Raw genomic sequence first — 15,178 nt, 5'->3', positions numbered from 1 at the left:
TTTATTTAATCTGCTCAAAGTAATGTTCATAGAATGACCTGCTCCTTCACGAGCTTCAGTGCAGTTCTGCGCCTGTCACTACCGAGGTGCGTGATGATCTGATTTGTCGCAATCATCAGTCCGAGATCTTTCATGTCCGGGTCGTCCCTGTCCAGGTATGACGCTGCCTGGGAATAGAATTGTAGCGCCAGTGAGGATATCCCCAAGAGATGATGGAGTCTGCCAATGTTGTAGTACAACTCAGCCATGGACGCCTCGCTGTCTTCTTTCTTGCAGAGCTCCACGTAACGGGTCAAGAACGCCAGACCCTGCAGGATCAGGTACTGGCGATTGACCGCCTGGCGTTTCAGCGCGTAGTGTACATATGCAAGCCCGATGCTGAGGCTGATCATCGGGTTCTCGGGGTCCAGAGAATGAGCGCGTAGAAAGTACCCTGCATGGTCAGCAAACTCGACTTTCACTCTGTGCAGGCTTCGTACCTAAAGCATATGTGTAGCTCGTGGATGTGAATAGAATGTGCCCGTACATCATCAGCAGGCATGCGTCCAGTCGGATATCTTCACGAAGGGCTTTGTTGACTTCGGTGCCTATATCACTCCTTTTCGACAACGCGGTCATTTGCTCAGTGTCCAAAGCTCTGATCTGGCGAAGAACGAACTTTTGCGCTGGACCTGACGTATACCAGATGATGGGCGACTGGCAGAGGCTCGCCAGCATGGCAAACATCCGATCCGAGTCCGAGTTGATGCCGTCTTTCATCAGATGCCGGGCAACCTGGATGGCCTTTTCTTCGTCATTGGTAAACACGGCGCAGACTGACTTGTTTAGCATCACAACACATTGTGTAAAGGAAACGACTTACTGCTCCAAGCGATATGGATGCGAAAATTGTGGGCTGAAGATTGAAACACGGTCGAGTCGCGCGCAGCCTCGCACACTCGATACGACTCTTCTCGGCGAAAGTCGATTGCTAAGCCCACGGCGTAGTCAAGGAAGATGTCCAACCACTGATCAAACGAAATGCCTTGGTGACCACTCACGCCACTAGCCTGCGTGTCACCCCGGGCTTGATCTGGCTGAGGTACAAGAGCTGCGAGGCACCGATGTAAGTATCGCTTGTCACAAGCACAGATAGACTGGGCGACTTACTGCGTGTGAGACGCTCGTACAGCTGGAAAAGCTCACTTCCAGGCTGTCCCTGGGCCGGCGGCTGGAAGGAACTCTGGGCTCCCAACAGCTGCAGATATTTATCCCACGAATAGAACTGCTTGAGTGACCTAAAGTCATCAACAAGCGCTTGGGATGATTGCATCCACTCGTCCTTGAGCTCCAGGTGACCAGCCCTTAGGCTCTCCTTTAGCCCGACCACGGTCTCGTACTGACGAGACAGTTTGGCAGCGTGCTCTTGTTCCTCCTTTCTTCGCTGACCAGGTGCGCCCAGACGTTTCGGTCGATACCTTCTAGGAATGACCGATTTCTTGGGCGCCGTCGGGTCTGCAGGCCGAGCCTGTGGCTTTCTCCGTGTAGAAGTGCCGGACTTGCGTTGGCCCGCACGAGATTGTCGCTGGCCGCCCGCTGCTGTTCTTGCCTCAGCTTCGTTGTGTGTGGAGCGGGCCTCGCGAAGAGCCATGGCCTCTGCTGCCAAGATCAGGGCCTCTTCATCTTCCCTGGCCAACTCGTAAAGGTTGGCCAGCTCCACGCGAGGCTCGATGGCGTCTGGATCAATCTCCAAAGCAGTGAGCAAGCATTCCTCGGCCGCTGCCTGCTCTCTGCTGTAGAGATAAGCCCGCCCCAGCTGCAACAAGACTGCGGCGTCCGGTTCGCCGGCTACCTCGCGAAGTACTTCAAGGTACTTGGCTGCGAAAGCTGGATGATCGCGTGCTGTGAGTTCACAAGCGAGTTCATACACCAAGAAAGGAAAATCCTGGGCGAATTCACGGGTATGATGCTCGGTAGGATCCAGCCACGACAAATGTTTCTGCGACACGGTCAGTACAAAGAAGGCTTGGTGGAGATGACTGGATTCATTGGCTTACAAATGACTCTTCATCATGATCCAGCCCCAGACGGAAGACGGCGAGGCGGGCGCGCAGATCAAGCGGCAGCGAATCGCCGTATAACCGCACGTCTGTCTCGGCAGGTTTGAACTGTGGCACTTGACGCCGTCGCGTATTCTCGGCGTCCCACTCACGATCATCCTCGTCGTACTCGTCCCAGTACTTTTCTGAGGATCTGCCGACCAACCATCGAGCCAGACGTCTAAGCTCCTGTATGGCTTCCTGAAAGTGACGACGCGACGACTGAAGTTCAATGTATATGCCGACATCATGCCACAGCTCCTGGTCTGGCACTATGGCCGGGTTCGAGAGCTGGATCTCAAAGTACTTCTTGTACGCAGCGACGGCAGAGTTCACGGCCGACTCGGAGTGCTTACTGTCGAGGGCCGCTTCGGCTACCTGGCGGACGACATCGAGATCATCTGGGCGTCTCCGGAGTACGTGCTTGTATTCGTTGATGGCCACGGCCAAATGGCCCTGACGATGGCAGACGTTTGCCTTGCCCAGCCTGGCTTCCAGATTCTTCGAATCGGCACGAAGGGCAGCTGAGTAGCAGAGGCGAGCTGTATGTAGCGTTTCCGGATCACTTCCCTGTGTCTCAATGATCTCGAGAGCAGTCGAAGCGCATTGAAGCCAGCCGTGCACCTCCTTTGGACGTAGATGGGCGGCGTAGACAGAGGCGGAGAGATATTTGTTGATTTCCCCCATCTCCCGGAAGACGGAGGCCAGGGTCGTCCATGCCTGATGCGTCTCGGCATTGATGCGGACTACCTCGGAGGCGAGATCGAGGGCGCGCTCATAGTCGCCTGCCAGGAAGGCCTGATTGACCTTGGAGAGCCTAGCCGTGATGTCGCCCCTGGGCTTGGCTGCCTGACGCGGGCCACGCAGTCGGCCACGAAGGGAGGACCCCCCACGGATGGAGGGCGCAGAAGAACCTGCTGCTGCGGGCGCGCTCTTGTCTGCGCCGCGATGGGAAGCCAGAAAGTCTCGTACTGATGCATCGAACTTGGCTATGTCTCCCTGCAACTCCTCGAGATCAGAATCTGCGTCAGAAGCTTCCGACCCGGACCGGCTAGCATCGTGTTAGCTTCAATTACGGAAGATCAGATAGGTGAGAGCGATGCGCACAGGGTGGGAGGATCCTCGTCGCGAGTGTCATCATCGTTGCGCCGCGACATGTCGACTCTGGCGTCGCCGTGGTTCGGCTTTTTGCAGCATGGAAAATCAGTCGCGCGCGCGGCGGACTCTCGGCAACGAAGATCGATTTTTCTGGCAGGGTTTTGGTTTCATTTATTCAGGATAGCGCAGAGAGATTCCAAAATATGTTTAAGAAGCTAGCTTGAACTGGTGTCGTTGAGTTGATGGCAATGGAGTGATGAACTCGCAAGATAAGGTTTTAGACACGCCGAGTGGGAGATATGCACAGGTGGCTGGCTCTCTACCTCAGCAGAACACATGGTTACACACGACGAGGCATTCGATTTACCTATGATCCGCAACACGAAGATTACCAATTCAAACTGATGCTTATTCCGTCGATCCCCGTCATCACGAATTCATGTTGCTCGTACCTATGCACAACCGCAGCGCAGCTCTCCTGTACATCGTAACCTAGGTTACCGAACCTGTGCCCAGCTCATTCCATCTCCGCATCAAATCACCTTTTCTTAAATCGCATCAACTCATTACTGGGCAATTTTGCCCTCGGCTTTCGCTTCTGCATGTAGAGTCAGTTTGTGATCCGTATTGCTTCCGTAGTGGACCTACCCTTCACCTGCTCAAACACCTTGAGCATCTTGCGCCGAGCACCCAGCGCATTGACGCCACGCTGTTCCAGGGCCTTGTCATCCAGCTCGACCAGATCAACCCACTTCATGTCCTTAAGATTGTCGGTGTACTTGTGGAGACGCAGGCTGCGCAGCCAGCTTGGGATGTCCTGCAACAAGGTAGGATCGGTCGGGTCCTCTGGGGGCTTCGAGCTGCCGCGACGTCCACGGGGAGAGCGTCCTCGCGCCATGTCGGAGTGGTCCGACAGATAGCCCTCGTGACCGGTGACTCCAAGCTGGCCCAGATTGACAGTCGGGATACCGTTGTTCATCAGCCCAGACGACCCATCGTAAGCACTCAAGAAACCATTGTTTTGCGGGGACGCAAAAGAGTGCATAGGCCCCATGCCGGGTTGCATGGCAGCACCAGGGGAGTTGGGCCTCGACCGCTGACCTTGAAAGTTCATGTTCTGCTGGGCCTGCAGAGCCATAATCTGCTCCTGGCTCAAGACCTGACCGTGTTCGTTGATCATGACAACGTTGGTGCCTGGAAAGTTCATGTTTTGGGGTCCAGGCGAAGCCGGCACCTGACCCTTTCCAGATGCATCGTTCGACCTCGTCCTGCGGTACTTGCGGACATCGTCCAAAGCGAAGCGGTTGTTGACGGTGGACAACGCCGCAAGCTTCATGGCCGTCGCATTCGCAATCATGTCGGCTTGGTTCCCTCCGTTATTGTTGTTGTTGCCACCCTGATTATTGAAGTTGGCTGTCATCGGAGTGTTGACCATGGAGGCCCAGTTGCCTCCGTTTGGATTGTACGGCGACAGCATCGGCAATTCACTCTGGTTCTTGTCAGGCGCAGACAACGTCGTGTTCTGGATTGGTGCGTTGTTCGACAGAGGGGGTCGAGGAGAGCGTAGGCCTGCGGATGGAGGGGGCTGGACGAACTGGCCCATGGGCGTCTGGGACGACTGATTACCAGTGTTAGATTCGCCAGAGAACCCTGGAGGCGGCATCGAGCTTCGAGCAGGGTCGACGGCAAGGCTGTTCCTGTTGGAAGGCGGCGGGTTGCCGGTCTGCTGGGTGAACTTGGCCTTTTCGGTAGCAATGGCGGCAGCGGCATCGGGGAACATGGCGTTGACCGTCGAGGGGTCGAGCACAGAGTTACGCTTCGTCGAGCCAACGGTCGAGTTTCTAGCATAGGAAGTCCGGCTGGACTCCACATTCAGCTTGCTCATGGCATCACTCAGGCGGTTCGACATGGGATCTTTTTGTTCCGTTAGTAAGAGCACATCCTAAAGTCATTCCAGCAGTTTTGCATACCCTTGTCAAAGTTTGCCGGGGACAGTACGCCCGACATGGGGTGGTTTTTACCCATTTGCTGGAGAACCTGGATGAAGAAGCGAATCTGCACTTGTGTCGTTTGTTGCAAGAGTGCGTAGAGAGCAGCCGTTCGCTCGGCCTCGCTAAGGACGCGGAACCATTGCTCAATAGCACTCAGCTCATCCTTGAAGTCCTGGTCCAGCGTCGCGGCGGCCATGTCCTCCAGCGTTGTCTCGTACTGGTCAATGTCCGCGATCCATTGCTGGGCAAGTTTGTCCTGGGGATCATTTTCAGACCCTCCCGTTCCCTGACCCTGCTGGCTCTGGCCATAAAAGTCGGACGAAGGACGGATGCGACTGGCTGCAGAGGAGCCCGTCAACGCAGCCACGTCGGCAGACGCGCGGAGAGAATGGCCAGCACCCACGGCTCGGGAAGAGGGAGGGCGGAGCGAGGAGCCCGCGTTCGCCTCCGGGGTGCTGTTGCGGTTAGCGCCCGAGTGATTTCCGGACATGTTGTTCATTATTTGCGCCGGCGAGCACGAATGAGGCTCGAGACAGGCTGCTGTGGGGAATGTTGGTATCGAGGGACGTTGGGCTCGATCCAGTGAATGGGGTGTCGGCCAATGTACTATTTTGGGCTTTCGAAATGCTAACGCGGCTCCTGCAGTGACCAGCTGACCTCAAAGGAGTTTCGGCTGATTTCGATATTCGAGCAGGACTAAATCATGATCCAAGGGCAGAATAAGAATGTAGCTGTAGGGGTGGGCAAGTCAGCATCGGCCGTGGAAGATCCCCCCCAGCGTCATGGAGAGCACAAACCGGAAGACGACGAGCGAGGTATGTAGATGCTGAGCCCCAAAAAATACGTTGCTAGAGCGAAAGAGAAACGACAGCGACTGCTCCCTGGCAGGTATGGAAGAGAAGTCGGGCAGACGAGTTGCAAGGCGACGAAGCGAAAATGCTGCTGCTGCTGCTGGCTAGTAGTATGTTAGACTTCGGATACAAAGCCCGTTTCCGTGGCAGACGGGGCCAGCTACTGTAGCCAGCCTGGCTGCGACTAACCCAATTGGTGCCAAGGTGCATTCTCCCTGCTTACCTAACAAGTTTCAGGTTGTTCTAACGGATCCCGGACTAGCTCGAAACCCCTTTACAGGTGATTACAGCTGATACAGCACTTTTAAGCTCTGGTGAAGAGGATAATTTGTCTTTGACAAATTGTTTCTCGACAAAGAGATCAATCATATCATGCCACCAGCTGTCTGAGTCGCTGCGCGTGCTGATCCGACATGGCGAGCGGCAGTTGTCAGCGGCGGGGCTAGTTTATCCCCGTTGCCAAAGGCGTTCAGAGCCAGGGTATGATTGGGCGGTGCGAGCCTTATCCGCAGCCGCTGTCGCTTGCGGGGCTTATCGGCAGGTTCGGTTCGCATCTTGAATCATTATTAGGACACATTCAAGAGCTGGGGTCTTGAACGACTTATCACAAAGGGCCTGGGGGATCACGCAACATAGGTGGAACTGGAGCTGCAACTGGAACAGCAGGCGCGGTTTGGGCCAAGACGGTCCATGTGTGCAATCTGACAGGAGCTTGCGGCAGGCAAAGCAGTCACGTCTGCATCACATCGACATGAAACAAAACAACAGTGCTCGGCAGGCCTGAGAATGAAGTTTACCAAGTATAATGAGAGGCCTGATGCTGATGGAAGGCTAAGGCTAGCTTTCCAGGCTGGTGCCATGTGATGGGGGGGAAGACGGCCTCAGGTTGACCAAGCATAAGTGAAGTCGGTTGATCATGAGGCATTGTTCATGGGAGATCCAGCATCTTTGGACCCGGGCAAATCGAGGTATCCAAGTGCACGTGGCTATTTTTGACGGAATATTTTGTCATTTCATCTCGTTCGTGGACAGTTGGTTCGTCGACTTCGTCTATCGCAAAGCGCCATCCGCCGTGGGAAGTCCCAAGCCCGTCAATGTACCATCGAACTCCATCTGTGACCAGAGCACTTCTTCCCTTATACCTTCTCACGCTTGCCCTCCCTGGCCTCCTTCTACATGGTTTGTTAGCCCACTGACCCCGTCGTTCGTGCATACTGTGGGAAAGGGAGAGAATATCGTACCAGGGCCTTGGCGGTGCCGTGCAGAGCATGCCTGTGGTTGCGGCGGAACTTGGGGTCGGTGCCCTTGAGCGAAGGGTAACGCGAAGTCTTAGGCTTCGTGATACTATGCGGAGTTAGATGGCGAGTCTTCGGTTGGTTGACGGTGCTGGGAAAGCCTACCCGTTGCGGTGCGCCTTCTTCTGCTGGTTGTGCTGGGAGCTGTTCTTTGACTCTGTCGCAAATGTCAGCAAAATATGCCGCCATATTGTGTCGTTTTGCGCAACGTACTGGCCATGGCGACTGATTTCCGGTTTGTGAGGTTGACAAACTAAGTTGGGGGAAATGCGAAGCGGGAGTATCAAAAATTGTGTGGGATCTCTGGGAACACTAGCCCTGCCCTGAGTGAGTGTGAATTGGTGGGGCCATGATGTATGATTAAGCAAAATCTGCCAATGAGCAAGCGCTTTGCATCCGCGGGCTTGGGGAGACGTCGATGCAACAGATCGCCGTTGCTCAACAGCCAGCTTGGCAATTGAGCCTTTTCAAAGAATTAGTCACACTCGTATAGCTTCGTGTCATGGCCATGTCGTCTGTTTTTGGTGTTGAATTTATACGTTCTAAATCTCATGCTGGACTGCCTCTTGCGAGGCGCGTGTACAGACCGCAACAACCAGAGCCCAAAGTTCACAATCAACGCCAGCGGCGACACTCGAGGTACCCAATAGCCATCTCAGCACTTCCCTACAAGCTCTCTCAGGTCGAGGACTTCAGTGGTGGTGCTGGCATATTGCCCTCACTGACGGCAGTGGACACACGCTGAGCGGCGGTCTTGAGCTGCCCCAGCCGGACTGCCTTGATGTAGCGAAGGAAGAGGACGAACATGAGCTCGACCCTTTGCGATTGTTAGCCTGACCCGTGTACGCTGTGCTTGGGGATGTCCACGTACCTCTCCTTTGTCATCATGAGAATGCCTTGGACGAGCAGACCCTTTAGGATCTGGGGTCCAATTCCCTTGAACAAGCTCAGTGCACCCTCGTTCTCAATGATGAATTTCATGACCTCGATGAAGCTGGTGAAGGGCTTTCCGTTGCGCGAAGGTGGTGGCTTTGACTGCAATCCAACCTTGGCGACAATCAATGGCTGCGTGGCCAACGTTGCCAAGGCCTTTGACATGGCTCCCAGCACTAATGTCACTGTCAGCGCGCGACCCCAAGGCTAGCTAGTAGCAGGCTCAACTCACTGAATGCTTCCCAAGGTCGCAAGTTAACCTTGCCTGGGAACATGGCCGTCTTGAGACGCTCATACGCGCCATAGGTAATGGCGGGGTTGACGACAAGTACCAAACTGGCCTTCAATCCTCTCCATAGTCCCGTGATACCGTCCGGGCCCTCGACCACCTCCTTCGCCGTGGCTATCAAGCCCTTTCGCTCGTGCTTGTAGGCTGTCTGCTGGCGTGTGGTGACAACGGCCACGGGGATTGTGAAGATCTGCGCAACGGCTCCGGCGAGGGCACCCAGCGACAGCTCCGTGGCGGTCGAGGGAGCCGAGGTCGATTTGGAATACTTGGTGTAGAGGGTCCGCACAATAGTGTACCAGTAGAAATAGGCAAAGTTGGTAGACGCGACACCGATAAGGGATCCGCCCATACCAGCATAGAGCCCTCTGATGCCTTCCTCGGCCGAGATTCGTGAGAGGGCATCCCACGTAGACGCATAGACTGGTGCGTTGGGATCCTCAGGCGTTTTCTCTGCCGATTTTACTTGCACCTGAAGTTTGGTCTTGACGCTGTTTACGAGGTCAGCTTGCACTAACACACATGCCAGTACACTTTGGAGTATGCCTACATGTCGAGCGGATAGACGAGGGCGTTCGCAAGAACAGCTCCGCTAGCACCGGCCACTGCCTTACCCCAGGGCGATATCTCAAATTTCGACTGTCCTGCCATTTTTCTAGGTGTTCTTTGGTGAATCTGTAGGGGTTGCAGTGCTGCGCAGCGACTGCTTCAGAGAGCGCGGAAAGTGGCCTGTCACGAGCTTCGGGAGTCTGGAAGACGCACGACCGACGGAGTGAGCGAAGAGGACGATGCTCGGGGCGATGCGGTCGTTTTGGGCAGGCGGTACGCAAGTCAGACACAGAAGTCGTCAGGACCGCAGCATTCTTGTGAGTTTGGAATTCGGAGGCATGGCGAGATCCAGGATCAATGGCGGAAACCTGGACGCGGATCCAGCTCATCGCCGGCCGCATGGACCTCGGTCAAGGACGGGCGTCATTCGGCAATTCCCCACACTGGGAGTTGGGGTAGAGGCGCCTTTGCAACCGCGCCTAGGGGCCTAACGTAGGGTAGCCACTTTGCCTGGCTGACCTCGGCTGCTGCGTCGAATAAGGACCGGAGTCATGGACGGCAGCGCTGGCACTCATGATTCTCAAGACTCGGTACGAATAAAAGCACGCAGAGGTGACAGCGGATCCGATTCGCAACTAAAAAGAATCTTTGCCACCAACCTGAGAACAAGCGTCTCGCTCTTGAGTCTCCTAGGCTCCAACAAGACCTGGGTGATGTTTCCCTGGAGCGATAGTGACCGACGAACGATCCACTTGCATGTGGTAAAGCCTATGACATCAGCCAGATTCGGTGCTTACCCGGTAATACGTAGAGGGCAAACGATACTGGTGGCAGTCAACGTTCAAGCTTCAGATAAAGGACACGCTCATTCTTATCACAGCTACGATCGATCTATTTGATGAGCATTGTTCTACGTAATTGAGAGGCCAGTCCGCTAAATAGTCACCGCGATGGCTCAGCAGCCCTTCGATGAGAATTTGGCTGGGGGCTGTTGATCATAGTCCCCAACGGTCGCGATGTTCATGCGACCCACCTGTCTTTGACCTCAACCTTTACGTCAATCTCGACAAACGGCTCACAAGGTCGCTCGCTGACCGACATCCGTCAAGACATCTGCCCCGCTACCCACCCAGTGGACTACCGATCACCCCAAAGCGACCAGGTGCAATGTTCCGCTAGAGTAGGGAATGGAGAGGAGACTCCAGGTCAGTTTAGCAGGCCACACCATGCTTCCCGCCCGCGAGACTGACATGACCGCTAGGCCGCTGAGGCTCTTCTCGCCCGAGTCAGCGGTCAAGATGCGTTGGACACAGCCATCAGAGCTGCTGAGCTGTACATGACTGCCGCGGCGCAGGCCTCCACCAAGTCTGAAGCGAACCATCATCGAAGGAGATGCCGGGAGCTCATCGCGTACGCCGAGTTGCTCAAGACGGAACTGGCAGTACCACAGAGCGTCGAGGACGCTGTATTGAGGGGCGCCTCTCGTCTCCACGGCTGCTTCTTTCCACCCTGGAACAGAGATCCAAGCAATGCTGATTTCGAGCTCGGCGAGCGTGCACAAGCTTTCACGTGAGTGCGCATCCTGCCTCTATGCCACAAGGATCAACTTTTGCTGATCATGTGAAGTGACGAAGCCGATTTCTCCCTGTCAGCCACCCAAGCGGAGACATTTGACGGTTGGAAAAGACCTCAGGAACTACTGGAGCAGCGCGGCTCAAAATTGGAGGACGTGGACTTGGATGCGGAGCTCTTCCAAACCAAGAACCAGCCCTGTGATCTCGTACAGGACATCACCACCGACTGCTCAGTCGTCGCTGGCCTGTCTGCCGCAGTGAACGTGCTGACAGGCAAGCATGCTGTGAGCCGCCCCTCTGCGTTTGGAGGCATCCGTTCGATGGTCGGCTGACACCTTTGTTCTCCCTTAGTTGCTGTCATCAATATTCTTCCCTTTTGACCACAGTCGAGGTCGACCACGATATTCCCCTCTGGGAAAATACGTCATCCGCCTGAATTTCAATGGATGCCTGCGGAAGGTCACCATCGACGATAGACTGCCGACGTCGAGCAGTGATCGCGCGCTCTACGTGGTCGACCGCATGAACGAGAGTCTACTGTGGCCTGCCCTCCTTGAAAAGGCCTACCTCAAGATCAGGGGAGGCTATGACTTCCCCGGCAGCAACTCAGGCACCGATCTTTGGGTGTTGACGGGCTGGATCCCCGAGCAAGTGTTTCTCCAGAGGTACAGTACTCCGGGCGAGTGGGATTCATTTTACTGAGATTAACGAGCTCTAGGGACGAGGTGGACATCAACCACATTTGGTCGCGCATCAAAGCAGCGCACGACGCGGAAGACGTCGTCATCACAATAGGCACCGGTGTCACGTCGCCTGAAGAGGAGCGCATTGCCGGCCTCGTGGGCGAGCACGACTATGCTGTGCAGGGCCTGGCCGGGGTCGATGGCAGACGCTGGCTCCTCGTCAAGAACCCCTGGTGTGTCGGTCCTGTATGGGCCGGGGGCTGGCTCACGGCGAATCCAGCATCACTCGCAAGTAGCCCTGGGGCTGGAGAGGGGCCGCAAATCCAGCAGCCCGAGGCAACCGACCAGAACACGAACGCCGTTTGGGTCTCTCTGGAGGATGTGGCGCAGAACTTTGAGTCCATGTACCTTAACTGGAACCCTAGGCTCTTTCCCCATCGTCAAGAATGCCACTTCAAATGGGAGATGCCACAGCCCCATCTGAAGACGGCCCTGGCCGAGAATCCGCAATACGCCATCTCCTCCGCCAAGGGCGGTCTCGTCTGGATACTGGCCAGCCGCCATTTCCAGGACGCCGAGCACCGGATCCTCAAAGGCCGCACGAGCCACGGCGACACCATGGCCGCCGCCGCCCGCCAGCTGGGCTTCATGAGCATCCTCGTATTCGACTCTGGCGGCAAGCGTGTCCAGATCACGGGGGAGCAGACCTACGAGGGGCCATACGTCGACTCCCCGCAGACCCTTGCGCGCCTGGACATCACCGCCGGTAAAGTGTACACCGTCGTCCTCGCCCAGGACGACTTCCCCCTGCCCAAGTACACCTTTACTTTGTCGGTCTTTTCGCAAAAACCAGTGGAGATGCATCCGGCCGTTGATGCCATGTCACATCGGAAAGAGGAGATAGGCGCATGGACCAGACGCTCCGCAGGAGGCAACGCAGCGTGCACGACGTATTTTTCGAACCCCCAGTACCGCCTGTCGGTCCCCAGGCCGACACCAATCTCCATACTCCTGTCCACTGACAACAGGGACATTCCCATCCACGCCGATCTAGTATGGGGCCACGGGAAGCGAGTCAGCTCCGTCCGCGTCCGCGACGTCGTCGTGTCGTCCGGGGAATATCGGCGGGGCCACGTCGTGGCAGAGGCTCCCTTGGTAGACGCAGGGGACTATACGATTGTATGCTCGACGTTTGAGGCCGGGCAGCAAGCCGGCTTTGGGCTGCGTGTATCGTCAGACGTACCCGTCACAGTGACACCCATCCCCGCCGATGCAGCGGGACGCCTACACACGCCTCTCGCGCCCCTGACGTTGTCCGAGAGCGTCCAGCAACGACGCCTGCCCATCTACGCCGACTGGTTGACCAAGACTACGGCGGCGGCGGCATCACAGGGTGGCGCAAGTCACGGACATGGTGGCAGCCTGCTAATCCGTCTGTCCGTCGTGCACGGGACAGGTCCCAACCAAGTCGTCCTTGCCGTATCAGGCGACGGGGAGTTCCTAGACCCCCGCGTTGCCATCAGGACCCCCGAATTCGACATTGAGCCCAGGCGGGCGCATGCGGAAGGCATGTGGCTGGTCATCGAAGGGATCGGGATGCACAACGATGGGCATCTCCTCAAGGCCGAGTTGTTCAGCGACTCACCTGTGCAAGTTGGCGTGTGGGAGGACTGCTAATAATGGGACCTGGACTGATATTGCACGTGTCCGTCACCGCATCGTGGCTTGTTTGACTGCAAGTACTATATTTTTCCCAGCGCAATGAGATGAGCTGCTGGCTTTGAAACGTCCGCCCTTTTGTTTTGTACCGTTGCCGAATCAACAGCGCATCCATCCATCCCTACCATAAGATTCTTTTGCTATGCACACTACATATAAAACTTCGCTCTATGGAAAGAATGAAAAAGAAGAGGAAAAAAACACGCTTGAAACGAAAGGGGGTGAGCCAGCGGCTTGTGTCGCTGCTCTGGGCTATATATGTCCATCATCTGAACAGTTCCGTATGTACGTATAGTTAGTTGGACTGTCAGGACCCAACGCGCCGCCTGCGACCGCGATGGGGCCCTTCCAAGCGCTGCTCGAGCACATCGCGCAGCTGGGGGTCATTCTTGTCCTTGTCGACGTGACGGGATCGCACATGTCTGCCGAGCCACGGTTAGCCTGGTGTTCGTTTGGGCCTGACTCACATCGGCCGTGAAAAAGCGTACGCTACCTTTGAAGATTGTCCGGCCGGGGGTATTTGCGGTCTTTATCAGGACAGAACGGACACACGTAGCCAGGGGAGTCGTGGACGAGACCATGCCTGATCATCTCGTTCTTCCGCTTGAACCCCATCCCGGCCTCCCCGCGCGGACACCCTGGCACGGGGCAGTAGTGCGGTCTCGCGGACGAGTGCACGTTGGCATGCGAGTTGAGCAGGTACTGCGTCGAGAAGGGTTGCGCTGTGCATCCGCGGACGGAGCATCGAAATTGACCTTGGTTGGTGATGCCCTCGATGCTCATGCGATTGACGCCCGGGGCAGGGGCTTCGGCTGGTACCCTGTGATCTGGGTTTGGGATATCACCCACAACGGCGCCGTTGGTGTAATCAACGCTGGGGCGATGGGAGGACCCCTGGCTGAGGGTATGATACGGACTCGACGGCTGGAGGGACGAAGGGGATGGCAGGCCCCTTTTGTGGCTGTCTGGCGGGGAGATGGGGGGCGAGCAATGCCGGTTTGACATGGGCGGTAGCTGATTCGGGCTCAAGTAGGGCGGCGAGTGAGGGTAGACGGGGCTCAAGGCGCTTCGCGGCGACAGGTCGGGGTGAAAGAAGGGCGGGAGGGGGCCGAGCGTCGATCGAAGAGAGGGCAGTGACTGCCCGGCGGGATCGGGTCCAAAGGAGGCGATGGAAGGGAGTCCACCGTTGGGCGGGCTGAGCAAGCCATTCGGAGAGTCCTCGTGCGTGGCTATACGTGGTATGGGACGCGGCGCTGAAGGCGAGTGGGGATCCTGGATCGATAGTTGGCGCGTGGACATGGATATGTCCAGTGGCGAAGAAGGGGACGTAGCCGCCTGTTCGCGATCGGAGTATTTTCGTCTGTCGACGGCCTCCAAGGCTCCAGACGCGAGTACTTGGAGGTGAGGGCCGCCCAAGGCGCGCGCAGGTGACCGGCCACCGTCATCGGATCTTGACTCCCGCCGGCCCAGACTCTTGTCCTCCTGTCCATTCGAGCGTACTTCTGAGCGCGGTGTGAGCTGGTGGTTCCTGTGGTTGCTCCCATAATTGGATCGATCACAGCCCGGCAGTGGCCTGGTCGAGTCCAGCCCTGAGGAGTAGAGGTTCCGACCTGCTCCCATCAAGTAGAGGAGTGTCCTGTCGCCGGTGAGTGTTTGGCTCTCTGGTCCCAGCGAGCGCCGCTGCTCCTGGCCGTCGTCGGGGTCGGGCGGGATGACAATAGGGACGCTCGAGACCTGAGGAGGGGGTGATTGACTGGGCTTCAGGTTCACGGCGACGGGTTGCATCGGGGGCGTGCTGGGCGAGTTACGTGAGAGTAGTGTCGCGTCGGCGTAGTAGTCCTGTCTGGCAGCCTGCTCGTATACTGTAGGCATCCTTGGCTTCGTCAGAGACGGTTCAAAGGCGCATCTTCAAGGCAGCGAGTGTGCTGACACAAGACCACGCCCCAAATGATGAATTGGTTTTGGTCCCAACGCTGCGCCCAGAGGGACGGGTATCGCAGCTGTGACGCAGTGATGCGAGCCACGGGGATAAGTGAGGAGAGCCGCCGCTGGTTGCAAGTCGTCAGGTCTGGCCGCAAGTTCTCGCGCAACGTCCCTCGACAGCAGCGGCTGAGAATCTCT

At 56.6% G+C, this 15,178-nt stretch overlaps 4 protein-coding genes across 4 annotated transcripts; 1 reads left to right on the top strand and 3 right to left on the bottom strand.

Moving 5' to 3' along the window:
* Positions 1–26: 26 nt before the first annotated feature.
* On the bottom strand, positions 27–5,666 carry J7T54_002003 (Protein VTS1; the record flags this gene model as incomplete). Its single annotated transcript, XM_051504595.1, has 8 exons — positions 27–433; positions 480–815; positions 863–1,090; positions 1,150–1,978; positions 2,037–3,129; positions 3,747–3,774; positions 3,825–5,090; positions 5,147–5,666. The coding sequence occupies 8 exons, from the start codon at positions 5,664–5,666 to the stop codon at positions 27–29; spliced, it is 4,707 nt and encodes a 1,568-aa protein (XP_051363700.1).
* Positions 5,667–7,991: 2,325 nt separating this feature from the next.
* On the bottom strand, positions 7,992–9,183 carry J7T54_002002 (Peroxisomal adenine nucleotide transporter-like protein; the record flags this gene model as incomplete). The annotated part of the gene is made up of 4 exons (XM_051504594.1): positions 7,992–8,130; positions 8,185–8,422; positions 8,479–9,023; positions 9,083–9,183. The coding sequence occupies 4 exons, from the start codon at positions 9,181–9,183 to the stop codon at positions 7,992–7,994; spliced, it is 1,023 nt and encodes a 340-aa protein (XP_051363699.1).
* A 1,085-nt stretch (positions 9,184–10,268) lies between these two features.
* On the top strand, positions 10,269–13,015 carry J7T54_002001 (Calpain-like protease palB/cpr-like protein; the record flags this gene model as incomplete). Its single annotated transcript, XM_051504593.1, has 5 exons — positions 10,269–10,286; positions 10,343–10,650; positions 10,708–10,939; positions 11,007–11,320; positions 11,374–13,015. 5 exons carry the CDS (start codon positions 10,269–10,271, stop codon positions 13,013–13,015), a joined length of 2,514 nt encoding a protein of 837 aa, XP_051363698.1.
* A 349-nt stretch (positions 13,016–13,364) lies between these two features.
* Positions 13,365–14,929, bottom strand: J7T54_002000 (Krueppel-like factor-like protein; the record flags this gene model as incomplete). Its single annotated transcript, XM_051504592.1, has 2 exons — positions 13,365–13,479; positions 13,551–14,929. 2 exons carry the CDS (start codon positions 14,927–14,929, stop codon positions 13,365–13,367), a joined length of 1,494 nt encoding a protein of 497 aa, XP_051363697.1.
* Positions 14,930–15,178: the final 249 nt, after the last annotated feature.

Source organism: Emericellopsis cladophorae (genome assembly GCF_022114955.1).
Source record: "Emericellopsis cladophorae strain MUM 19.33 chromosome Unknown NODE_10_length_638493_cov_120_236322, whole genome shotgun sequence".
Taxonomy (NCBI): domain Eukaryota; kingdom Fungi; phylum Ascomycota; class Sordariomycetes; order Hypocreales; family Bionectriaceae; genus Emericellopsis; species Emericellopsis cladophorae.
Note: the sequence above shows the minus strand (reverse complement) of the source record. Positions and strands in the feature narration are given on the sequence as shown.